At 36.3% G+C, this 27,782-nt stretch overlaps 1 protein-coding gene across 2 annotated transcripts; it reads right to left on the reverse strand.

The window, feature by feature from the left end:
• Positions 1 to 27,634, reverse strand: LOC121432057 (monocarboxylate transporter 13-like). 2 transcript variants are annotated; one of them, XM_041629885.1, is made up of 8 exons: positions 27,237 to 27,634; positions 11,546 to 11,911; positions 10,972 to 11,265; positions 10,168 to 10,595; positions 4,569 to 4,794; positions 3,732 to 3,875; positions 2,756 to 2,967; positions 1 to 2,716 (listed from the first exon to the last, which is right to left on the reverse strand). In XM_041629885.1, exons 2-8 carry the CDS (start codon positions 11,892 to 11,894, stop codon positions 2,624 to 2,626), a joined length of 1,746 nt encoding a protein of 581 aa, XP_041485819.1. In that variant the 5' UTR covers positions 11,895 to 11,911; positions 27,237 to 27,634; the 3' UTR covers positions 1 to 2,623. The 2 variants fall into 2 exon arrangements, with proteins under 2 accessions (XP_041485819.1, XP_041485818.1); XM_041629884.1 differs by having other exon boundaries at positions 1 to 2,967.
• Positions 27,635 to 27,782: the final 148 nt, after the last annotated feature.

Here is a 27,782-nt window from a genome sequence, read left to right on the forward strand (position 1 = left end):
TTTCTGTTCCAATAATCAGAAATTCGATGTTGTTTCTTCCGTCAAAGTTACGCATTAAAAAGCATCCGCTGATACACTTAAATGGCGCTGCGATCTCACTGCTCAATACAGGAAATGCGTGTATTCCCATTAAGCTTGATAATTTTATCAACTAATCACGTTTCTCCATTTTCGTTTTCCAACCCCTTTCTCCAACTTTGGTTCATTATACGTCTTTCAGATAACATTACAGCTTTAAACATTAATTGCTTGCTTTAGCAGAGCAGCTCTAACGCGCACTGCGTTTCAAGAAACAAATTCCTTCCTGGTACCAATTTACTCCCAGTCCTGGGTTGGGTACAGCTCATCGTGAATCAATTTCTTACTCAAGGAAATTACGCCATGGTTATAGGGTTCACCGCCGAAGTAGTGTATTTTATAGTGTCAGTGTTAAATCAATACCATTTCAGTGACACACTATGACCGGCAAAAACCTAGAGAAACACCTACGTAATTAAATACCACCCTTTTGCAGGGAAGTTGAATCAATTGTCTATCGGAATATAATTATATAAATATTTAAAAAAATGCCAGTTTTATCTGACTTGATCATCGAGTCCCAAATTTTGAACCAAAAAGGCGTTCCAATTCAAATGAATTTGTGACAATGATTAATCTAATCTTCATCGTTTTTCGTATAGCATTTAGTAATATTTCTAACTATTGCAAGTCAGCGAAGTATGATATAAGTTGTTTCAGATTTTCAGCTATGGTGAAATGAGTTTCTAATACACTGTATTTCTAATAAAGAACTGGAATTATTCAATTTCTGTGTTAGAGTCTGTGACTGTCACTTGAATATGAACCAGTTTAATTTTAAACAAAAGTAATGATATGTTTGAGGTTGGACAACGAATATGAACGATTTACAAAAAAAATGGCAGTCGAGAACTTTATTCATGAAAATGGCCAACACTTTGAATACAAAATTAAGTAACATAACATGTATGCGTTGCATGAATATCGTACCTCATGCATAAAATTGCAACATAATATACCTTATACTTGTATATAAACTCTTCTCCCAAAATTATCACAATTAAACTTGCAAAACTCTGGATTAATTGGACACACATTCGATTCTTGACATGTGTAAAATACAAGTACCCATAGTTATAAATCAACGAGTTTTCAAATGAGTTGCATTTTACATTTCATTAATATATCATTTCATAACAAATATCTAAGAGACGCCAGTATTAGTCTCCAGGCACAGACCATACAAACGGAAATCAATAAAATCAAATCAAATCAAATCAAACCATGATTGAAACTTTGATCAGCAAAATGTGTCTCCACGCAAAGACTAGCACATACAAAATCTGCTGCCTGAGCGTGAGGACCTTCAGTACACAAGGCATAAGTAGGCTACAATTCAGACCCTTTACTCGAGTGAAGGGTTTGCACAGCAGACTACGCCAGTATCACTGTATCATAAATAGGGGCTTAATCCTTTTAGTATTACATAAAATTGAGTGTACTATTACAAAAACATCGTACACGCGTTCACCATAATGGTAACCATAACAGACCTTTCCATTTTGAGAATACACATTATAAAGAATACAAAACAACCTTTCACCCTTCACAATCATAAAAAAAATTTTTTTTTCTTTATTAAGAGAGCACCTCCAATCCATGAGGCAGTTTAAAATAATGCAGTCACAACATTGATAGGAAAACAAATCCCGTAATAAATAGTCTTACACATTATTTTTTGCCTGCACAAAAGGCACTTGAAAAATATTGGCAAAGATAGCACTAACAAGCCCTGCTTTTTTTTTTAACGAATATTGATATATTTCCGGCCGTATGTCAGGGACTAGGATTCGCTGAAAATACCATTCAAAATCCTTTAAATAACGCCAAGTTCGCACTACGCATGTTGCACCGAAATAATAGTTTATGTCAACATGAATGTCAACTATATCGCAACACCTATTCGATATATATATGTTTTCAATTCACATATTCCATGTTATTCACTATTCATATACTTTTTTACACTTCTAAAACTACACTCGCGCGAGATACATAAATTAGGTTTCAAAGTACATCTTCAAATTTGAAAAGCACCAACTGTCATTCTTTTGATTTGTCTACGCGCTTTATAAATGAATAACTCAGCCCATTCAATATTTCGTTGTTATGTATCCATCTCCTTTCTGTTCCAATAATCAGAAATTCGATGTTGTTTCTTTCGTCATGGTTACGCATTAAAAGCATCCGCTGATACACTTAAATGGCGCTGCGATCTCATTGTTCAATAGGAAAATATGTGTATTTCCATAAAGCTTCACTTATTTATTACCAACTCCACGTTTCTCCATTTTCGTTTTCCGACTCCTTCCTCAAACTTTCGTTCATGACTTCTTTCAGATAACATTTAGCCTTAAAACATTATCATTAAGTCATAGGCCAATGCCTATAGACAAAAATCTCGAGTCGGATAGAGATTGGGAGATTGTGCGCCATGATAAAGGTGTACCTACTCCGATGTGTATGCTATGGCACATCAACCTTGCCACAGGTAACCCGGGCAGTTAACATTGCAAAATATAGTTCAAAACGAAAAAGCAAACTTTCACACAGTAGAAACTATGTCTACTACAACCATATACTCCTGCGCCACAACCGTCACCGCGTCTCTGGCGTCAACTTCAAAATCGGCGGGCGCGCCTTCCAAATCGACGTCCTTCTCGTTCAAAGTGTGCGCAACGGTGATCGGCGCGCACGTATCGACCTTCACCATTGGCTCATTATTGTCGCTAGAACGTTGAAGAATAGATGAGTATCGGAGCGCACGCAGGCGATTCCTGCGGTTGTTGAACACGTAGACAGCCAAGTAGAGCGCAGAAGAGATCAGCCACAAGACAGCACCGCAGTAGTTCGCCGGTGTGTACGAGCCAGTCAGATCGAAGCTCAGTCCTAAATTCACAAATAAAAAAAAAACACTTGGTAAATGGTAAGAACCACTATTTTCTTTCTTTCAGAACTGAAAAGATGGACTGATTATATATTTTCCTCACACATGATCTCAAGAACTAATCACAACATAATTTCAAATTTACTCGAAAAACAGTCTTGATGAAATGTCAGTTAGGCCTATGTTGAAATGGGACCTGCATCAGACAAATGCACTTTAGTTTTAGTGGGGATGCACACAAGGGCGGAAATCTCTCCCCAAAGGTAGGGGGACCAGGGGCTGGAAAATTATTTGACAAATAAAAAAAGGTAATCAACCAAAAAGTATGGTCATCTCGTCCAATGATTGAATGATTTATGTCTTTCCATCATGAAAGACCCAAAATGGTAGGGGGACAGTTGATGTTGTGTCCCCCTACTATTCGAGTAGGGGAACGCGTCCCCTCCTGGGATTTCCGCCCATAGATGCACATAGTACCTGTTATTGAAAAAATGTTCAAAGAATTACGAAGAGCATTTGTACGTCGAAAACGGAATTGAGGTGCTTTATAATCCCCTGTACCGGCCGCGCAGAAAAGTTCTTTGCGCTAAATGCGCTATAAACAGAGTTTGTACGTTTTTGTACACGGCTTTGGAAAAAAAAGTGAGGGGCTGAAGTTGTTATTAAGAACCATTTAGGGAACTTTTAAAGGTTTCCAAATATGGGACATGCATAGAACTCTCTAACAACCTCCTTTTTTTAAGAGTGATGAATTCGGCTCACGCACCTGGTATGACGGCGGCAAGGAGGCAGGAGATACCGTAAGAAACCAGAATCATAGAGAATGATTCCTGATGAACAGAGTGGCCAAAAGTCTCGATAGATGCAGAGAACACAATAGAATAGCTGACAGCACGCCCCATTCCGGCCACTAAACATTGATATGGAAGAAAGATGGAAGTAGACTGTAAAATTCTTGAAACGAGAAGACAACGATGGCGTTGAAAAGTTAAGAGGTACCTAATTCCATGTTGTATTTACGAGTCAAAGTTATCACTTATGTTGTTAAAAGCACAAACAAAATCGATTTCTAAACAGGTATAGTCATGGGCGGATCCAGGATTTTTCGAGGGGGGGCACATTTTCCCGAGGAAAAATTTGACAAGCAAAAAAAGGGGTTTCAACCAAAAATTAAGGTGATTTCGTTAAAAAAAAAATTGACAAGCCAAAAAAAATCTTCACTTTCAAAGGGGGGGGGGGGGGCACACTTCTGTTTTAACTGTATGTTTTCATTTCAAATTTTAATTGTTCCTCTCAAGGGGGGGGGGCACGGGCCAGTTGTGCCCTCCCCCTGGATCCGCCAGTACTTATGGTATTATCCGAAGGTTACACGGTGTCGCACTTTCTTTAATACCATACTGCTGTTAGGGTTTTTTTTAACGTCATGATGAAAAATTTCGGGCACTTATCTATAATGACAGGCCCGGATGACAGGCTGGGCTATCTTACCGACCATTATCAACTGCTCAAAGTAGTTTTCCGAAGATTCGCTATCAGATCGTGATGAGGCTTTGAAATTAAAAAAGAAAACTAACGTCAGCAAATGTGTTAAAGGAATACTAACCACATACATAGGTGATGATGATCGCGGCACTGGAGCTTAGAGTCAGCGAAAATGTGGCGCATGCGCACATGATACACACAACCGGAAAGAGAAGAGTCCGAGCGCACGGGAGCCGATCCCCGAAGATACCCGTAAGAAGCCGAAAGCCCATCTCGACGAAACTTAATATAGACATGAAGGTGGCCGACCTTTGGGGGCTGTAACCTTCCGAATCCATCATTTCGACCTGGTGAGAGAAAATGGGTAAAGGGGAATAGAAGAGGGGAAAAAGGGGGATTAATCTGTCACTTATGCAGGAATGGGACAACACCACAGCAGGTTACACAATACATGCAAAATATTCGTAATAACGGATAAGCATAATTCAGATGAATGATTATCAGGTTTAGAAGATGAATATTGTTAGATGGACCAACGCCTGTTAAGGGGGGGGGGGGGTAGCGAACTGACCGACAATGTGAGGCCTCTCATTATCTGTGTGTTATGAATAACAAGTCTTGAAAATATACATCTTGAGATAACCGCCAATGATTGAATCAATTAGGTTTTAAGTTTATTCATACAGAGAAACTCAAAAGGTTTTTTGAGGGGAAAGTGCTTGATTTGCTAATTGATAACATGATTCGTGTGGTATGAGTGCATTGAGTGGTCAATTGGTGTGTTATCATACAAGTATGACCTATATTAAGGCTACACAGCTCAGAATGCTACATTGTGCTGGCCAGATGTGAGTATTTGAGGTGGCGGTGTTAATAAAGGCCAGTGGTTCGTTTCCGCATTAAGTCTACTACTTTACCCCCCCCCCCCCACTTTGAACAGATAAAAACAAGTGGTGGATAAAATAAAAGTTGTTTCGGTGTGAATAATTTGTAGGTAGGACCTTTAACATTACTTCCACATTTTCGACCGAAATGAATAGATTCACCAACCTGAACGATATTATTTATGTTTGTAACTAATGAGCAAACTTTGCAGAGGCGTAATACCTTTGGAGTATGGGAAATCCAAAAAAGTCGCGAGTGAAATCTACATAAGGAATGTCTAATTTCCGACATAAATTTGACATACTATTGAACAAATTATAGAATTTCTCATCTGCTTTCCTTTCCATTTCTTTCTGTTGTTTCTTCTTTATTTCCTTGTTGGGGGGGAGTAATTTCCCCAAAGGTCCCCCTTATATAGGCCATTTCAGATTCTTGTACTTGTAGAAAAAATAAAGATTTCATTATATCTATCTATATATATATATCTATATAAATAATGAAATCAAATTTTTATTGGGTTTATATTCGCATGGAGCTAGACTCTCATCAAGGTATGTTTTTGACCCAATAAAAACATATTCACCATGCAGTGAGACATGGGAAGTTAATAACTCCCGGAAAATAACACTCGTCATTTGTTTATTTTTTTAACCCTCCAATATCAAAAAAGTTTTCATCTTTTGAAAGAAAAACTGTTTGAAAAAACATCATGAAAATTGAAAGAGTAATTCAACATATACCTTCATGAGCCAATGTTCCCTGTAAATTTCACTATACATCGCTATAGATTGTTTCATTAACAATATTCATTTATAAATTATTAGGGTTGCGGCCCTCATGTGACAAATTCTTGAACCCGTGCCCACTCTAAATGTTATTAATTTCCACTTTTCTCTCACCATTACAACAGAGATAACAGCGAATGGATTAGTAATAATTGTGAACATTATCAAAATATCATTCTACTACAAAATTCTCACGATGAATGCTAAGCAGAAAATAAACACAAAATAAATGAAAAAAAAATAGAGGAATGATACACCACAGGCTACACAATTTCACACGCTGGGTAGAATGATTCATAATCGCTTCAGAAGTTCAATAAATCGGTAAGAATTATTGTCTGTTTTGGAAAAGGGCTCTGTTTTTATTTTTATAATGGCTTTGGATAAGATCTGTACAATATAGTATTTTCACTGATAAGGTATTACAAAAGAAAACGTTACAGTATACAAAAGAATAATAATTTATAGCATGGTAACAGTCAATACATTTTTTTAATACTAGATATGAATGACATTCATTTGTAGAAATAAAAATGTTATAAAATAGTATGTTTTTATTCAAAATAGTGATTATCTTCTTGCCATTAGAGCAAGATAAAAATTTGGACTATTTTCTATCCATGCTCAACACGTCGGATCTTATGGTTGGGATGGGCGCCCTCTGTCGGTGTGTGGCTGAGGGAACTGAGACCGTCGCTCGGCATAGTGGTTGATTACGGTTGATGTCCTCGATCTGGATGAACTTATGGGCAACGATGTGGAAAACGTTGATTTAAAGAAAATATAGGGCATAAAATTTAAACACCGACTTTTTAAAAGGCAGTGTAATTTTCAAAAACGTTTCGGGGATTTTTGTAAATTTGCTTTCCAGAAGCCGTCATTGTTTCACTACGAAAATATTGGATTTGTAGTCCGCAAGTCGCCAAATGAGAAAATATCAATGCATCCATGCAATTTGTTTTCGGATACCGCTCGTTATACCGAAGGTTCGTTATTCCGACGGTTAAAAAGCTCCGAAGGTTCGATATTACGAAGATTCGATATAACAAAGTTTCATAAGTACGAAATGTTATTAATCCAAGGTTTTTCATTCAAACATAATACGGTTCGATTTTTAGAAACTCAAATAAATCGGATAACGAAATAAATTTTGTTACTCCGACAATAAGTTTCGTTATTCCAAGTATTCTTAAGTAGAAAAATAGAGCAAGGTTCTTACACAAAGTCATCGGTTATTTCTGTACGAAACTTCGTAATAATGAACCTTTTGTTTCCGTATTAATGGCCATAACCCCCCCCCCATCTTTATAGTCGGAGATTCTTGGAATGTATTAAAACATCATTGTATGCAATGTAGCCTGTTTCGGATTCATAGCGAGTATTCGGTATAACGAGCGTATACCATTTTGAATCCAATTGAAATAGTGACCCAAAATATTCATGCATTTTTTTTTCAATATGTTCGGAAGCAAAACAGACGGTTAGTGGCATTCGTTAACTCTCTTCACCTTAGTTTTCTCATTCGAATCGAAAAAGTGACAATTTCCGTTCCCTAGTTACAAACATTTCGTTGTTTTGTTTGATATGATGGAATATAGATCCCCCTGTGGAATATTCCACAAATAATGAACATGGTACACTTGGAAAGATAAATCGCGCAAGGCTGTCAACCAAACAAGCTGTGTATATTGATGTACCTTCGCAGCAGACTATGCCAGGCTATAACGAGGATGCTAAATTTGGCGCTCAAAAATTCAAGGAATCCTTCCCTGCGGTATACCTAATATCAGCTACGTGGAGGATGACTTTGATATCATGTCAAAACAAACTACTGAAACTTATCCGCCGTTTCCACAATGCTCATTACAGATCTTACCTTAAGTCTTAGACTTCAAAAATAACCATAAAATGTTTTATTTTCTATTTTGGAAATCATCGTAACGGGTCCAATCTGAAGTGAAAGTCGTTGAAACCGTCCGGTCGACTCCCAAAGAACGTTTTCGACTTGGATAATAAATCCATCGACGAATTTCAAAAACATGCGCGAAGAGAGTTAAATATGCCCATATATATTAGCGGGTACTATAGGTAAGCCGACAGAATACTATAGCAGACATAGCATGAATTGCATTATTGTCCAAGGTATCCTCTTAATTTTTGACAAACGAATAAGGGGAAATCAGAGTAATAAATTAAGAGAGAGGATACAGAAGAGATAAACAAACAATACCACAGAGTATTAGAATGAAGAGAAAATATCGATCATGAGGGCATATACAAGGGCGATGGTAAGAGAGAACGAGAGAGTATGAAAAAAGGGAGAAAGAAAGAGAGAGAATGGGGTGTGCGAGAGATGATATGTAAAATAGAATTATAGTAAAAAAATGTATATATCAAATTTGTGGACAGAACGAGTAATAAACAAACAGGAGATATATAAATATAAAGAAAAGAGTAGCTAGAGCATGGTAGAGAGGGAGCAAAGAAATAATGGAGAAAGAGAGAGAGTGAGAGGGGGGGGGGTTGGTTGATAGAGGATGAGGGGGATGTGAGGGGGTGAATGGTGCTGAGAAAAAGGAATTGAACATTTTGCTACTACTCGAGAGAAAAAAAAGGAATATTACAGAGTTTTGTTGTTTTTCTTCTAATCACAATAGTGTATTTTCTTTCACATCATTTCTTTGTGTATTGAATTTAATCATTTTGATTGGATCATTAGTTTATATATTCTATACATTACTCTGTAGTATTTTAGACTATATTTCAGTTGTAAGTTTACTGCCCGGTCCCTAAGATTTGCACTTTTTGAATAACAAGATCTTTGCCCATCTTACATCAGAGAATACCTCCAGACTATGTTCATGCTATGTCTGCCTGTAAAACAATAACTTACGATCGGGGTGGTGGGAATTGGTTGTAGAATCCCTTGGGGACTCGTCGGTTGATTTATGGAGAAGGACATACTCCCTGATCGGGCCGACGATTTTCTCTTATTTTCCCCCTTAATTTCCCAATCTTCTCTTTTTCCAATAAAGATGCTGCACTTCCGTTGCTTGACTGTCCGAGAGGACATATGTAGCCAGTACAGGAACCCGCCAGGCAATCATCGATCTTTAAGAGCCATCCAAGACGGAACCCGAAAAGGTTGTCGAGATCGCCAGCCAGCAACCCTCTTGCATCAAGGATGAATATCTTCTACGAGTAAGACCATTGGCATTGTAGCTTGAGGAAATCGCTTCAAAGGAAGAACAGCTTCAGAGCCCAAGCAGCAGGAAAGAAAAGGCCACCAAACACCTGAGAGCTTAGAGGTAGCGTCGGCATCTTCTCGACATCTCATCTCAAACGGAAGTTACAGAGAGGCCTCTCTGACACAGGTTCGAAGCTCGGCAACCATTACTCATCCTGGCTAAATTTTGTTCTGATATAAGAGAGACAACATTTGCTTCAAAATGGGGCCAAATTAATTAGTAAAGGGGGAATATTTAGATGGACAGTACTACGAATCTCTACATTCTGACAGAGACCCTGATCAGCTGATCATAAAATCAGAGGGTTTAAAAAATCTTGTTAAGCCCAGCCCATATAACTTATGATTTCTTTGTTGAGAACCTGTTCTTAGACAGGATAAAAAATACCCACCCTATAGAAGTGATTTACTATGAACCATGCACACTTACGGAAAGAAGATGTGGTATATCAGAAATCTTAGTGCTATGGATCCCTGGTGATATACCTATGGAGAAGGCTTTGGGCACCACCTAGGCCATCAGACAGCAGGGCATAACCTATTGATGTATGTTTGGTCCCTTAACCTCCAGGAGATCAGCTTCTGATGCCAACCCATTCTGCAAAGCCATCACGGATCACACTTACCCCTGTTCCTTACTTAACTACGGGAGTGAAATTTATCAGTTAGCCATTTCATAATTCGGTATCAATTGCATTACAAAAAGCTTACAAAATATCCTGACATTGAGTTATATTAAATCAATGCATAATCATCTATCATTTTGAGAGTTAAGTTTTGAGAAGAGGAAAGGTCCTACTCACCAAGTTTATCACGTTGAACACCATGCAGACATTGGACAACATGCTAGCCACACAGAACATCCAGTGAATTGGGTCTTTGACGAGCTTGATGTAGTTCTGTCTACTCTTCAGTCTTCGCTCTCTTTTAAGTTCGTCTTCACCCTTGAACAGCTTAATCAGCAAGCTCTTCCTCTTCTGGGAACCCGCTGAGGGCATTGTAGCAGCACTGGTCGAAGGAATGTTAGATAGAGTAAGTAGTGCCTTCAAGGAGGTGTCCTCGGTGGCAGTTTGTGATGCATTGGTTGTACCTTTGGCGGAGGCTGGTCGTTTGTACACAACAGCGCATGAAAGGCAAATGACGAACATCAAGGCGGCTAAAAACCGAAGGGTATTTCTCCAGCCAAAGTGCTCATAGGCAATCTCCAGTACGGGGCAGCAAATCAGCGCACCTGATGAGATATACAATAAGAAAAACATTAGGGTCATGTGGAATAAAATTTTCTTTGGTTTGCCAATCGTGACTTTCATAAACTACTTGGATTTGATAGGTAGGTCAGCATTTAATATGGTAGTCACTAACTAGTCATCATGATTTTATTCACCATCAACTTTGAGAGTCTTCAAAGTAATTTTACAATCGAGTCAGAGGCTTTCTTAGGGGACCTTTTCTTGAAAGAAATTGTAGCAATTATGACCACATGATTCTGCACCCACATTAATGTATAACATAACTAAAAAGTTCCGTTTGAGAGGGATTGACTTGTATTCGGTATGGATAGAGTCACAAGACTATCAAGAAGACAGAAGAGGTAGAAGGGCACCTACCTAGAGAAGAGCCAATTCCCGGGAGAGTGGTCGGAAGGGCACAGTCATTACTGTCGAAGTGCGAGGCGATGAGACTCATCGAACCGGTGATCACCAGGTTGACTCCAAATCCAAACACAAGACCAAAGGTGACGAAGAGGGGCCATATGGACGTCGCGAAGGAGGACGAGAGGATTCCTGTGGAGCAGAAAATGGCAGCAAGGATGGCAATCTTGCGAGGACCGTATCGTTGGTAGAGCGAGTTGACGAACGGTGATGTGATTCCGATGGACCATCCAAGGGAGGCTACCCAACCTGAAAGCATAGTTGAGAAAAATAAATAGTAAACTTCCTTTGTTCACTTATTACTGGGAAATATTATAACTCGCAATATATCTGAAACAGTTACCATCAAGTAGTTCCTGATTAATTATGATAAATTGTTATGTTCTTGATGGATTGGAAAGAGTGCTATTGTTTCCAAAAGTTTGGTTTTTAATGGGTCAACCAAGGGGAGACTTACTTATACCTTGTTATTCGATACCTATTCTCTGCTGACTTTAAATTCTGAAACGTGAAGGAATGTATGTTTTACCAGTTTCAATAGCCGTAGAATTCAGGTCTCTTCTAAGGCACATGTATAGCGGACCAAAGGCGTTGAAGAAACCCACGACTATTGTAAAGACCATGGAAGTGGCAATGGTCATTACCCATCGGAAGTATCTTGGGTTTGTCCACAGTTCCTTGAAGAAACTGATCATCTTGAGGGCGCCCGTCTTGCAGCCACCTGGCGTTGCTGCCTCGTCCTGGTGAACCGTACGGATAGTGCCTATGGGATTTGCCTCAAAGACAGCCGGGGAAGGGTCATCTTTCCATGAGACCAGCTGTCCACAGCCGGGAGTACAGGCATCGTAGAGGGAGTTGTTGTTCGGGTGGGGTGTCATGACTTTGCCAACCGTCTCTGCAGATTTTGAAATATCAAAGGATGAGAACTTGTTAACAAGTTAGTTTTATCAGGACTTTAAAGACACACAGTACACAATCATAGCAAGTCGAATTCACGCATCAAGAAATGAAAACTTCCTCGAATATAAATCTACAAACAAATCGTTTGCATAGGAGGCGCACTTCACAAACCCATCAGATAAATCATAGAAACAATTATTTTTAAAATACCTTACAATATATACATGTATACATATATATGCGTATTGATCGAGAATTATAAATTTCTTTACGAGTGTATCAATATGACTTAAATTGGCGATAGTAGAGATATATTCTCTAATAACTCAATTCCTGGCAAATTTGGAGTGCATGGTGTAAAAGCCTAGAGATAAAACGACAGCTATACATTCGTTCCCCTACAGCACATTGAACTCTTCCAAGCACTGAAAAAGGGGGAATTCGATGAGAGTAATCGGCATTGTGCCCACGTATTCCAGCATTAAGAAACTTGTTATGGCTCATTGGTGTCATCTGTAAGAAATAAATATCGTAGGTATAGTAAATAAATTTGCGCTGAGTCATTTCTATCTCTAGTAGATAAAACTAGTTAGCACCGGTTTCCGGAGAGGACATGAAGTCCGTTTCCTTAATTAACATAATCTTGTGTGACTATTGCGCAATGATTCTCAAGAAACGAGGAGTGGTTATGACGCATTCGATACCACATAATTTTAGAAACTGCAAAGCAGTTGGGATAACCACTGCTTGTCAAAAAGATCGAGGGCCGCAAAACCGGGGGCTGAGGGTGCCAACTCCTTCCTTTTTTTCACGTGTATAAAAAGTGAAAATTTACACTTTCGGCTCAAGCCCCGCCCACAGAAATGGTTCTTTAAAGCTTTCGAAAGCTCAAAAGTTTATTGTATAGTGGAATACAAAAAGCATAAAATGTAATGTTTGGATATAATAGGGCTGAGTAAGCATGCACATTGTATGAGGTTTCCCGTTAAACATTAATAACTGACCCTTCTGTCGCCAACAAAGGGGATGCTTGTTTTATTGCTTTCGAGCTATTCTCCAATACTCGAATTCAGACTGAAAACATGAGTCATCCGTCGTCTCTGAACAATCGTCTAAAATATTCTAGCTGGCTGTGGTTTGCAAAGGAACTATATATACCCTCAATTAGTGGCGTAACTACGGGGGGGCATGGGGGGGCACGTGCCCCCCCAATCGGCTTGCAAAAAAAAAAACGGGGAAAAGGAGAAAAAGAGAGAAAAAGGAAGAGAAACGTAGTGGGGGGAAGAAGAAATTGTTGTTTATTATAGTGTTATATTATATTATGTTATATAACATAAGAAGCATTTTTCACAACTTTATGAAACATTATTTGCTTAATTGTGTCTTCATTGTTCCTGGTGCTTGCATAGACTTTTTTAACGAGATATATAACCTGCTGTACTAAAGCCTCCCGTTTTCAAATCAATATACAACAAAATAATATATTTCCTCGCAATTAGAGTTATTATTGTTTTAAGTAGTGGTATATTCTTCTTTTTCATGACTACTGAAAGTTATTGCCCCATTTTAAGGTCTTAAAATAAAACATTTCCTGTCCGTGCTAACGTTCGCATTAGTGGATTGGTGAGATTTCTGCTCTTCATGAACTCCTAACATCAGTCCTTAAAATGTCAATTTTTCTGATCTGAATATCAAAAATTTTTAGCTCGCGCTTCGCGCTCGCATCATTTGGTTAGTGAAATACGTGAGGTCTGAGTGAATTCCTACAAACAAGCCTTGGAATGCCCCTCTTCATGTATGAATTTCCTCGATTTTCAGCTCGCGCTTCGTGCTCGCAGTATTTCATTAGTGAGATGCGTATATGATAATCATGATTACAATGACTTCAAAAAGTGATCCATGTGTTTAGATGTATTTTTAACAAAATCAGCAAGCGCTTGGCACTCGCATTAGATGACTGTGGTGAGATATGTATACTCTGACTTAATGGATTCGTAACTATAGTCCTTAAAATATCCATGTTTGGGGTCAATATATACAAAAATTTCAGCTCGCGCTTCGCGCTCGCATCATTTGGTTACAAATACGTAGGGTCTTAGAGAATTTCTACAAACAACCCTTAGAATGCCCCTCTTCAGGTCTATATTTCCTAAATTTTCAGCTCGCGCTTTTGCGCTTGCAGTATTTGATTAGTAAGATGCGTATGATAATCATGATTACATGACTACAAAAGGTGCTTCATGACTGTGTTTAGATGTAATTCTAACAAAATCAGCAAAGGATGGCACTAGCATTAGATGACTATGGTGAGATATTTATACTCTTAATGGATTCTAAAATATAATCCTTAAAATATCCTTGTTTAGGGTCAGTATATACAAAAATATTAGCTCGCACTTCGCGCTCGCATTGTTTGTTTAGCAAGACAGTTAAGTATCATGATTACAAAACAAGTTGCTTTAAATGTCAATTTTTAGCCCTCAATATCAAAAATTTTCAGCTCGCGCTTCGCGCTCGCATTATTTAATATGTGAGATACATACTCGTTTGATGGCACTGCATGTCCTTAAAATATCTCTATTAGGTCAGTATACCTGACAACTGAGCGCGCTCCCTAAGTGACCCGAAATTTTTGCTGGTGCCCCCCCCCAATGCCGTGACCCACGGTACGCCACTGCCCTCAATAAATACAAATTGATCTAATTCGATTACGTAATCTTAATAAGAATGATACGAGCTGTCATCTACTTTCAAAATGAAATGTAATTCTTAAGGTCACTGATCTAATGATTGGAGACCACCTGCAGTAAATTAAGTAAATCAAGAACAGCAAGTTTTTCCTTCCTTACTTTTTGCCAAAGTCATGTCAAAATACTATATGTGGACATAATATACTTTAACACCCACAAAAGCAACATATACTTCATGAAATATGATTGCCTAACTCAATGATAGATAGACAGTTAAAATGGTTTATTATTCAAACGATCATCACAGCCAATGGCCGAATTAAAATTGTACAAACATCTCCAAATAAGATATAACGATTTCATACAAAATATCCTAACATTTCCAAAAATGATACTCAAACCATATTATGTGATGTTGAATGGCTTATCTTAGCGCTTGAATCAAACTTTTAAAAAGGCGATTCTCGCATCATCGCTTGCGGGTCCCCGAGTACTGAGGGGACTTCGACCCGAATTTCTTTCAGGAAATCTAAAAAAAAAAAAAATTAAAATTGCCATCTTTATGGGGAGGGTGATCATCCAGCCCCCAGTCCTTCACTTTTAAAACCATTCAGCGGTCCCTCGCTATTTCAACCATGAAGAAACGGCGCTAAGACATCATGCTTTTATTTTTAAAAATAAATCATGTATTCATTCTTTTCATTTCGTTCATTTCCATTTCCAATAATCACAATATAATATCATGGCCATACCTCTTGATATAATAAGCAATAAAACATAAGGAACATTAGATAATCATACAATATATAAATCAAGATAATCATAAAGCAGAATCACATACTCTCTTTTAGAGAGAGACCCGGGAGAGACCATACACATTCAGTTAAAGGTCAAGTCCACCCAAGAAAAGTTTTTTTTTTTTTAAAGGATGTTTTATTATATTCTCTCAGATCAACATACATACTTTGTACAAACTATTTGAAACATAATTATAAATTATACAATAAATCCATTACAATATAATTATACAACTTATACATCAAACTTCAAAAATACTAGAAATTAATATACTAATGCGTTTCAGCAATTACAAAATGAAATATTAACAAAATATGACATGATCAGAGAGAAAAAAGGATAAAAGAAAAAAGGATTATGATTTTTTTTTCTTTTTTTCTCAGCCCTTGTCATTCCCCCCCCCCCAACCCTCCCTTGAACACCCCCATCCCCTATCCGGTGGAGAACTGGCTCTGGGCTCCAGTATATGGTCTAATATAATTTAAGTTTTCCCATTTACAGAAATGGATTGTAAGAGTCCCCCTCTTTGTTGCTAATTTCTTTTCTTCTCTTTGATCCCCCCTAATACTATTTTTTATTTCAATCAATGAAGGAGGTTTTTTTAATTCTCGGTTTTTGTAAATAAGATATTTAACTAAAATCAAGACATGATTAATTAATTGATATTTACCTTTACTTTTCTCCTGCTTCCCGAAAAGAATTTCCTGCCAACTAAATTTATCTATTTCAAAATTTAAACTTCTTGCACATAGATCCCAAAGTGTTTTTGAAAATTCACAAGTATAAAATAGATGTTCATATGTTTCTTCTTCCCTTTCACAAAATGAGCATAAATTGGTCGAAATAAGACCAAAACGGAAAAGGTGGTGGTTAGTGTATAAAATATTATGCAAGAGTTTATACTGGAACTCCCTTAATCGACTATTCAGTGTGCAATATCTTAGTCTTAAAAATATACTTTCTATTTCCTTATTGGTAAGATCATAATTCGTTCTAATTCTGTCAAAAATGGAAGGTTTAATTTCATTTTTGTATAACAGCTGTTCGTATATTTCTTTTGATTTTAAAAACATCAAATTAGTCATTTTCTTACCCAAATTGAAATCGATTCCAGAGTTATGCTTTGCATTCATTTCACTATTGTTCTTCCAACTAACAGGTAAACAGGCATAAATATGCTTAATCTTTTCAACATCATTTACATCTAAATTAAAATTAAGAAAATGTGTATCACATTTTAGTTTACCGTTATTGTCCAAAATATGATGCAGTCTATAAACCCCTTTATCGTATAGAATCTTATCAAATATACAACTCCCTTTATATCGAACAAGCTTATTATTAAAAATCACCACTTTCCCAAACTCTGTACTTCTAGTATGTCTTATATTTACCCACTCTTCTAATAAGTCCATGTAAAATTTGGAAGCTGTTACTTTCAATAAACCTGGTATATAGTCACATGAAAATAACAAATCTCCACCCAAATGTTTAGTGGCAAAATTAAAGTACCGTTTCCATTTCATATCTTCATCTTTATTTAAAAGTCTTTTAATCCACATTATTCGCTGTGCATTTACCTGTACAGGGAAGTTTAACATCTTTAATCCTCCTTGCTTATAGTCTAAAAACATTGTATTCCTATTAATTTTGTCTTTCTTACCTTTCCATAAAAAATCAAAAGTTAATTTATCCAATGACTCATAAACCCACTTAGGAACAGGAGTAAGAGACGCTCGGAAGAGGACTTTAGAATAGATATGCACCTTCAATAGTTGAATTTTCCCCATGAGCGTTATATCTCTTAGCTTCCAAAAGTTCAAGAGTGTTTTAATTTTGCTTAAGATTTCTTTGTAATTAAGATCTTCTTTCTTATGTTCATCTAAGGTGAAAAATACTCCTAAAACTTTAAGAAAATCCACGGTCTCGCCGAAGGAGAAGTCATAATGCAAATGTTGGCATGAACCTAATTTTAATACTTTAGTTTTGTCATTATTGATTTTTAATCCAGAAAGTTTTTCAAAATCTGGATTAAAAATCAATAATGACAAAACTAAAGTATTAAAATTAGGTTCATGCCAACATTTGCATTATGACTTCTCCTTCGGCGAGACCGTGGATTTTCTGTTGATTTGAATCGATTGAGAAAAATCAAACTAGCATAACGCTGAAAATTTCATCAAAATCGGATGCAAAATAAGTTATGACATTTCTTAGTTCCCTCATTTTTCACAAAACAGTTGTACACACAACTCTGTGATATTAGTCAATAGAAGATTCCAAATTGGGGTAACCTTATCACAGTCACAAAACAGATGAATTATTGATTCCTCTTCATTATCACAAAATGTACAGTTTGGTAAATCTTTCCTTTTGATTTTATACAGAAATGCATTTAGAGCTATAGTATTATGAAAAATCTTAAAGTAAAACATATTTCAGATTTCAATCTCACTAATTTTCAAAAATTGTTTGGTGTATCAACGGATAGATTTGTTACTTACCTTTTACTATTGGCCAAATATTATATTTATATTTGTAAATTCAAGAACACCTTACCAAATGTGGATTTATTTAAAAGTTTTGTGAAGAAACAAAAGGAAATTGAGCATCACCTAGCCAAGAAAAGAAACAAACTCACTGTACACTTTAAGAAGTGGCGATTTGATATATGATTTTTATTTTAGATACAGGTAGTTCCCCCTTTTCCATTCTCTTTGTTTTTGTATCTTAAATTGAGACTTGTACAATGCACAGAGTAATATGCTACAATTGATTATACATGTAAATTTATCTCGATGTGTATTCCCTTTAGAGTAACCTGTATCGTCCAATGTTTTATTTTGATTTATGTCACCCTTTTTATTTTTTTTTCCATTTATTTTTTTATTTCATCTTTGTTTTGTGATTTTACTGCTTTTGAACTGTTTCAAATCATTCCAATTACCTGTAAATATTGTGATTATATGTGATTTTGAATACCAATAAAACACATCATTAAAAAAAAAAAAAAACTCTGTGATATTATTTTTTTGTTGTTTGAATTATACATTTTTTTTACAGATTTGACAGTAATACCGATTGACTTAACCATTAACTGTTAAAACAATGGTAATTCTACATTCAGGGAGGAATTAAATTTTGTTTCATACGACGATGAGAAAATTCGATTTTTTATTTCATATAATAAAATACAAAAGAATTAGTGAGTGGGTGACGTTATCAGTCTGCTCATTTGCATACCAACCAGGATGTGCATAAACTGTTTTGTGAAATTAAGCGAAAATTTAAAATGTCATAACTTTCTTATATTACATCCGATTTTGATGACATATTCAGTGTTATGCTTGTTGGATTTCCTCTTTTATTCAAATCACACTTTTTTGGATGGACTTGTACTTTAAAGGCTTCGATCCTTAAAACAGGTAGTTGCTTTATTACCAAGTTATTGAAACCTTTCAAGGAGATGACATCACTGTAATGACGTAAATTTGAACCCATTCATGTCAAAGCTGAATTTTAATCACTGCCATTTAAGGATATTTAATCTGATAAAGTTATCTTTTTCTACTTCATTTCAACAACGTTTAGATTCAAAATGATTTTCATCGTTCAGGGGTCGGGACATAAAATTCTACGATTTCGTTTTTTTAAAGACGGCTTCGCACTTTAAAGCAGGAAGTTGATATCAAGTTATTGAAACCTTTCAAGGAGATGACGTCGTTGTATTGACGTCATGAAGCCATTCATGTCAAAGCTGACTTTTAATCACTGCCTTTTCAGGATATTTAATCTGATAAAGATCTTATATTTTTATATTTCTTTTCAACGATGTTCATATTCAAAATGATTTTCATCGTTCAGGGTTTGGGACATAATATTCTATGATTTCTTTTTACCATTTCAACAACATTCTCTGGTTGGCTGCATGCATCATTCTTTCTATATATTTCCGCCCCAAGCCCTCCTCGGCCTGCTGTTCCCAATCCAAAATATTACACCTCATACTGATCGGGATATTGATTCTGGTAATCTGACTTCCTGCGCGGTTTTGCGTTATTTTATATTATTTATATTAATTATTATAAATTTCATTTCATTTCCTTTTTTTTTGGGGGGGGGGGAGGTCGGGTACGTGCATGGGTATATTAGAATCCTCTCGATCCATATTCAGCCCTCTTCTTCTAGTTCTCTTATTTTTTTGTCAGTATACTGGCAAAAATCTGTCTCCTATAGTCCTTAAATTCTCCTATGACATTTCGTTCTCTAGTTGGATACCTAGTGTCCCAGGTGTTTTCATTATAATTTCTTCCGTCTCTCAATCACAACCTGTTGCTCTATCGATAGTTCCTGTATCTCTATCCCATATGGATCTTTATGCCAGTTACCCCCCCCCCCCCCTGTAGCACGTTTTTCCATGATCCGTCTCTTCACCATTCATCGGTCAAAATTTGCCCTCCTCTTCTCTGATTTTTGCACCCCCCATCCGTAACTCCCTAGCTCCTTCTCGATCCGGTTCACCGTTGTAATAGGTTCATGCCATTATCCACCTTCCTCCTTATATAGCCTTTAAACAAGGCACCGTGTCTCTTATTAAACACCTATACCGACTGAAGAAAGACTAATCGCGAAAGAACGAGTAAATATTCATATTTGAATGACACGCGCCTTAAAACCCAAGCGAACAACAACAACAACAGTATACCACCCCCTTTATCCCTCTCTCCCTAATCGCGTTCTTTCCTCTCTCTCCCTCCTCTCGCCACTTCCCTCCTCGTCTAGATCTACACATTAGTAGTTATTTGTTTGGAAAACCCTACACTCACATACCAATACCAGTCCCCATGTCCTCTCTTTTCACAGGTATAGAGAGGACTGATGTAGGGTTTTCCAAACAAATTACTACTAACGTCAAGATCTAGACTACCTCTCTCCCTCCACAATCCTCCTTTCCACATCGTTTTCACATAATGAACTATACTAAAGGTCATTTTGACGGTTGAGAGTGTCTTGTCACGCAACTACCTCCGGTTGCTGGAGAAACACTCCCCCATAATGAGGAGAAATCGTTCATTAGCATAATTTATGCCCTATTCTCTATTCTTCGAGCAATTTCCCAGGGACGCAGATGCAGCTCACTGCAAATGCATACGAGCATGGAGCTCGGGTGTGCGTTGTCTGCAACGCTACAAGGTTGGGAAGGAAAATGGCCGCCCAACATATACCCAAGCCAAGTTAACAGATTATTCATTTGTCTTTGACACGAAGCCAAGCTCTTAAAGAGGAAGAACTATACTACGAAAATATTCGTTTCAGTGTCCCTATCTCTCTAAAGAACATTTTTCATAGCGTTTGATGTTTTTTTCTTCTAAAAGTAACAGATTTTGTGGCGATCGATTTCGGTGATCGTTGTAAGTTTCTTTCCGTTCGAAATCACTGTACTATATTTTGGCGGGAAAGTCGATCGGAATGGATTCTATGAAAATATCAGTATGGTGGCACATATTATTATCGTTACCTAAAAATCCTTGCAAAACTGAAATAAAGAAATCAACCGTAAAGTCAAAAGATGGAGCTTTCGTATTCATAATACACTGCAAAAACTCCGGTGTTGATTGAACAACAGCCCGGAATCTATTATGTCCACACCAGAGAAGTGTTGAACAACACCAGTTTCGTTTTGGTCTAACACCAGAATGGTGATTACAACACCAATTAGTATTGAAACAGCATCGGTTTGATTCCAAACTGGTGTTGTTTCAATACTTCTCTGGTGTGGACGTGTATAGATTCCGGGCTAATGTTAAATCAACACCGGAGTTTTCGCAGTGTACACAGCAAAAAATGTGGTGTTAACCGGTGTACATAGAGGACCACACCAGTTATTTTACACCGGTGTAAAATTGGTGGTGTTAGTTTTACACCTATAGGTGTTATTACAACACCTACGGTTGTTACATTTACACTCTTTGGTGTTATGTTCAAACCGATAGGTGTTCTCTAGGGTGTTATTTTAACACCTCAGGGTGTGGTCCTCTATTAACACCAATTGGTGTCAGTTTTAACACCACAGTTTTTACAGTGTGGTACAGTCATGTCAGGACGTGTGTTGCACAATCCCACAAGACGTGAGAGACAATTGAGAGAAAAGATTGTCGTTATGCAAATTTTGCATCCTAGCAGGTACTACAGTATAACAGAAACGGTGGAAAAGACTTGTTCATGTGAACAACAATTCAATGCAACTCATTTTATTCAATTCCATTATAAAAAAAAACATGATATACGTATAAAAAGAATGGTGATACAAGTACAAAGAAAACGGTATCATAACAATGATGATAATTATGGCATTGACGCACTGTTATGAACCACATTGTCGGAATAATACTGCACTTCTGTAAGCAACTTAAAATAATCATGGTGAGTAGACTACAAAGAATCATAATGAATGAAGAAATCATAATTCAATTTCAATTCAATTCAATTTTTCAATTTATTATTTTTCATTTTCAACAGAAGAACAAAGTAATGTGATCAAAATAGTTACAATGAACTTATACAGATAAAATAAATTCAGGCATGTACAGTATTTGATATTTATCTATAAAACGAAGTAAAGCAAAACAGAATATATATAAGCAACTATCATAACCATTTTAAAATAAAAATTCTGTGAAAATGGAGGGATCCACTAAAAAGCAGTGCTTGTATTGTGTGGACCCCTCTAAATAATTATTTTAGAATTGCCTACGAAGACAGACAAGTTTACAAAACAGAGAACAGCAGAACAAAGAACAAGAAACAATCAAACAATTGAAGCACACACAAAGGATATGAAAATAAAAATGAAAAGAGATAAAGAAAGATAACAGAGATAATACAGCAGGACTTCAACGCGCGGATAATTATACCAAAAAAAAAATAATAATAATAAGTTAAGGAGGCATGAAATGGTGAATTTCATGATAAAATTATTTAAAACTGAGTAAATGATGACCTGTATGATTTCAGAAAATTATTTTTAAGTTTCATTTTAAAAGAACAAAGGGATGGGCTTCTAATTATATCTTCACTAAGGGAGTTCCAGAATCTCGGGCCATCGTATATAAATGTTTTTTTAGCTAATAATGTTCTTAAAAGAGGTAAATGAAACTCATTAGACTGTCTTGTAGGGTAATGATGAATTGAACGATTTTGAGGGAACATTGAATCAAATACGTGAGGAAGTGAATTGTTATTATATTTATACATAAATTGGCCTAAGTGAAACAGATATAGATCATTTATTTTTAGCAGCTTGTTTTCGGCAAACAATGGATCTGTATGTGAAAGAAATGAAGAATGGTTAATTATACGGAGAGACTTCTTTTGTAATAAAAGAAGTCTGTTTAATAAAACTTGGTGGGTATTGCCCCAAACAAGAATGCCGTAGTTCAAATACGGTAAGATTAAAGAAGAATAAAGCATTAATAAGGTTTGTGGAGGAAAATGAAATTTCAGTTTATTTATTATGCCGATGTTGCGTGAAATCGCTCTGCAAATATTTTCAATGTGATATTTCCACGAAAGTTTATTATCGACAGTTATGCCTAAGAACTTTATGAACGAAACAACTTCTAAAGGGGTATCATCAAACATAATGTTTGCCGGCAGTGTGTCTATAGTATTACTAAATAACATGTATTTGGTTTTTTTTAGATTAAGGGATAGTTTGTTAGCTCTTATCCACTGAGTAACCTTTTCTAGCTCAGAATTTACTATATCTAGTAGTGTTTTTGGATTTTTATGAGAATAAAAAAGATTTGAATCGTCGGCAAAAAATATGAACGAAAGAATATCGGATGAATTACAAAAATCATTAATATAAATGATAAATAATAAAGGACCTAACAGACTGCCCTGTGGGACTCCGCAATTTATATTTTGCATATTGGATGTATAGCCATTTAATGTTACGTACTGACGTCTATTGGATAAGTAACTCCTGAACCACTCCAAGGCCTTCCCACGCACCCCATGGTGAGCGAGTTTATGTAATAATATATTGTGATTGATTGTGTCGAAGGCCTTGGAGAAGTCCAGGAAGATACCAACCATGTGTGAAGAGTTGTCGAGAGCATGTGCCACTTTGTCAATGAAATTTAATAAGGCATGTTCAGTATTATGTTTTTTTCTAAAACCAAACTGGTAATCGGAGAAAATATTGTGTGCTTTCAAAAAGTTAATAGTTCTATTGTAAACGACCTTTTCTAAAATTTTTGACATGGAGGATAGTAAGGAAATAGGTCTGTAATTATTGACATTAAGCTTATCATCTTTTTTGAAAAGAGGTATTATTTTACCTATTTTCATGTTGTCGGGGACTTGACCATTTTGCAATGAAAGGTTAAAAATATATACCAAAGGATTAACAATAGAGGAAATTACACCCTTCAAAATAAAGTTGTTGATATCATCATAGCCAGGACTTTTTTTGTTATTCAAACTAGACACAATATCAATAATTTCTTGTTCAACAACAGGTGTAAAGAATATAGAATTTGTATTAGGTATGCCCAGATAATCAGAAAAATGCTTGTTCGAAGGAGGGACTTCATGAGCTAAGTTTACCCCTATAGAGGAAAAATAGTTGTTAAAAATATTGGCAATAATTTCAGAGTCTTCAACAATTTGATCATTATCCCTTATTTTAGTTATGCTTGTTTTGTTATTTGATAAATTCATGGCTTGTTTTAAAATCTTCCATGTACCTTGCATGTCGTTCTTATATAAATGTAATTGTTTCGTGAAGTATTTTTTCTTTGCTAGTCGTATTGTTTTAGTCAAAATATTTTTGTATCTAGAATACTTAATTTTGGCTCGCTCGGAACCTTTTGTCTTAAATTTATAGTACAAATTATTTTTTCTGTTAATTGAACGTAAAATTGATTTGGAAATCCATGGAAGTCTTGGTGTTTTTTTGTATGCCGTTTCTTTGTCTTTTACTTTTGGAATGTAAGTATCTAATTTATTACAAAATATGTCAAGGAAGTTCTCAAATGATGCATTAACATCATCTGAGTTGTAAACACGCGACCAGTCTGAAGATTCTAAAGAAGCGTCAAGTCGGGCTATGTTTTCATGAGTTGGTCTTCGCCTTGATGGCCGGTGTAGATTGTTCAGTGGGCGCCTAAGGGTGAAATGTGACATAATTGGAAAATGATCGGTTATATCGGATATGACTACAGAAGAGTCCGGCGAAGGCAGAACGTTACAAAAAATATTATCTATGAGTGTGGCGGAATGAGTCGCCATACGAGTGGGTTTCGATATCAAAGGCAAGAATGAGGCAGTCAAGAATATATCAAGGAATTCATGGGATATGTTATTATTTTCATGTTTCAAAATATCAATATTAAAGTCTCCCATTATAAAGACGTCTTTGTTTACAAAAAGTGGATCTTTTAGCAAATCTGAAAGGTAGAGGAGAAAATCATTTGAATTAGAATTTGGAGGCCTATACATAATGCCTATGATTATATTTTTGGAAGTGGGAATATTTATTTCTATAAAAAGAGACTCTACAATGTCGTTTGATTTAATAAATTCTTTATGAGTTATGTAATCGTAATTTTGAGAAACGTAGAGGGCAACCCCTCCACCAGACCTATTTTGCCTGTTGTTAACGATAAAGTCATAGCCATCCAGGGCAAATGGAAGATTAGACTCGCTGGATAACCAAGTTTCCGAAAGTCCAATTATAGAAAAGGGAAGTTTGGAAGGATTATCTAATAACAATTGGAATTCCTCAAAATGCTTACTTAAGCTTCTAATGTTAAAGTGTAAAAGAGAAAACGTATCTATGGAGAATTGTTTGGTAATTTCTTTAAACTGAGACTGGGTTATATATTCAGATGAAGGACTTAGAATTTCGTCTTCATCAGAGTGCAAATCAAAAGTATCGGTTTCTAAATTTAAGGTTCTTGCAACAAAACGGTTATATGCAGCGTCATTGTTAGAATTTGTATGACTAGTTGGCGAAGATTGGAGTCAATCGAAAAGGTCATCATTATTCAAAGAAAAAAATGGCTCATCTGCTAAATCAGACGTGAAAGATTGATGAGAATCTCATAATTGAATTTCGTCTTAGAAAAATAAGAAAATGTCGAGTCCTGCTTAAAACATATGGAGTGGGCTTACAGAGAAACAGATACATGAATAAATGAACGGGAGGAACAAAACATTGACATGCAAAAGAAAAATGACAGTGACACAAGACAAAACGAAAAATCACATGAACGCACAAGTAACAATAACATCGAACTAAAGTCTTCGTAGGCTGAGCGAACGAACGAACAAATGAACTAAAGAAAATGTGGAGCATCTTTACAAGTTCCTGGCGAGATGCCCTTGATAAAATAGTGATTGCAATACACTCAATGAGACTAGTTATAAATGATACATAGAATATATATATATGTGTGTGTGTGGTAGCTTTAAGTAAGTAACTAACATTGCTATTTCATTTTATTATCATTCTCTTAGTCTTTGGCCTCTGAATCATATAGCATAATGAAGTACATAAGGATTTGATGGCAGAACGAGCTCGCCAAAATGCAGGTTGTAAAATTCGGTGCGCTTATTTAAAGCGTGCCGAAAAGTATAAGTGACAATAATAAAAAAAATGTTCGTTATAAGGTTGACTGTGTGATAGTAAACTATGTGTAATAGATAATAAATGAAACTGTACAGAGTATAGAGGCCAAAGAAAAAGACGAAACAGTCCGGTGATACATGTATTAAATTTGATACATATAATATGTAAAGATTGAATGCAGAGACTGAATAACTATAAAGAAATATGTATACAGGTATGCACATACAAACACACCCTTGTATATACGATGAATACACATACATGTACATATAAACACGTGTTATGAATGAGTAATTCATGGAGGGAGGGGGGGGGGGGAGGTTCGGAGGTAGGTACGTTTCATACATTCCGCTTCAAAGGAGATATGTCTGATTTAAGGTCTGGATTAAAATGAATATTTAAACCGATTGTAACGGCACCCGTTCTTGTCAAAGAAGTGGGAAACTTCAAGACTTTCCATCATAGAGCAAAACCACTGTATGGCTTTAGAGGGGAAGTTTTCAAGGTGAAAGTTTGTTTTGATAAAATGAGAAAAAATAGAGAAAAATATTGGTGAAGGTTTCAAGGTTTCGTGGCAATTCAGAATAAATAATTTGCAGCCGTCCCAACACACGGGATCCGGCGAAAAAAAAATAGATGGAGATATAAAACAAGGGTAGGTAGACCAGTGTTTATTGGACAAGATGAAATTAATGCATAAATATACCACGGGAATATCCGCGCTCGATCGGATATCAACCGATGACTAACCTTGAATTTCTTAGCTCCAGTGATATATAGCCTAAATGAATTCTGCGGGTCTTTCCATGACAAAGTGTAATAGGTTCGAATAATGCAGGATGTTTATAAATATCAACAGCGATTAAGCTTAACTTATATTAACTTATATTAAAGAAGCAAATTGACTTGCGAGAACTGAGAGCGAGCCATTGCATAATATCGTGGTATTATTTCCGCAATGTACTATATAATATCAGGCCTAACAACATAGTCTACAACATATCAGATCAACAACGACGAGCATGTTTAAAGGAGCAAAATCCATGTAACGGTATTACAGTAATTCTTCGAATCTGATTTGGAGTTGATAATTATTCATTATTTTTAAATTATCATAATTTATACATTGATAAAATCAAGTGACATTATGTAAGTAAGACTAAATGAAAGATTCATTACATTTGACGACTTACCTCCTGCCTTGCTAAAGAGATGCCGAGTATGATGATGGTGCTTTGTAAACGAGATGAACAATGCAACGTACTGCAAAAAGCTACAGCGAATATCTACAAACAACTTTTACATGAATTGTAGCTACAACAGACACGGCATGACTGATTTGTGTTGAGGGTGAATAATGAAAGCTTTAGAGTCTTCAATGCCACATCCGATGCAACGATATTGCTTATCGCAGAGATAGAAATGATAATAATATATTTCGAGACTGCACTGTACACTCAGTATTACGAATATATATAGATGAACGTCGATGATGGAATTAGTTTTGTACGGTTTTGCGCATGACCGGCGCAATCAGCCGGCGACTCTCGCTTGTTCTGTTTGCCTTTTGTGTCATCACCAGCTGATTGAGTAAATAAACTAAGCATGCTCACTGAAATCACTGTGAATATTCATAGATTTACACGGCGACTCCGCCCTTTTCAGAACCGGTAACCAATCAGCGTACGTTTTTACAGCTTGACAACAGGCTACGTCACAAGGGGGTTCCCCAGTATGAG

This window comes from Lytechinus variegatus, chromosome 18, assembly GCF_018143015.1.
Source record: "Lytechinus variegatus isolate NC3 chromosome 18, Lvar_3.0, whole genome shotgun sequence".
Lineage (NCBI taxonomy): Eukaryota > Metazoa > Echinodermata > Echinoidea > Temnopleuroida > Toxopneustidae > Lytechinus > Lytechinus variegatus.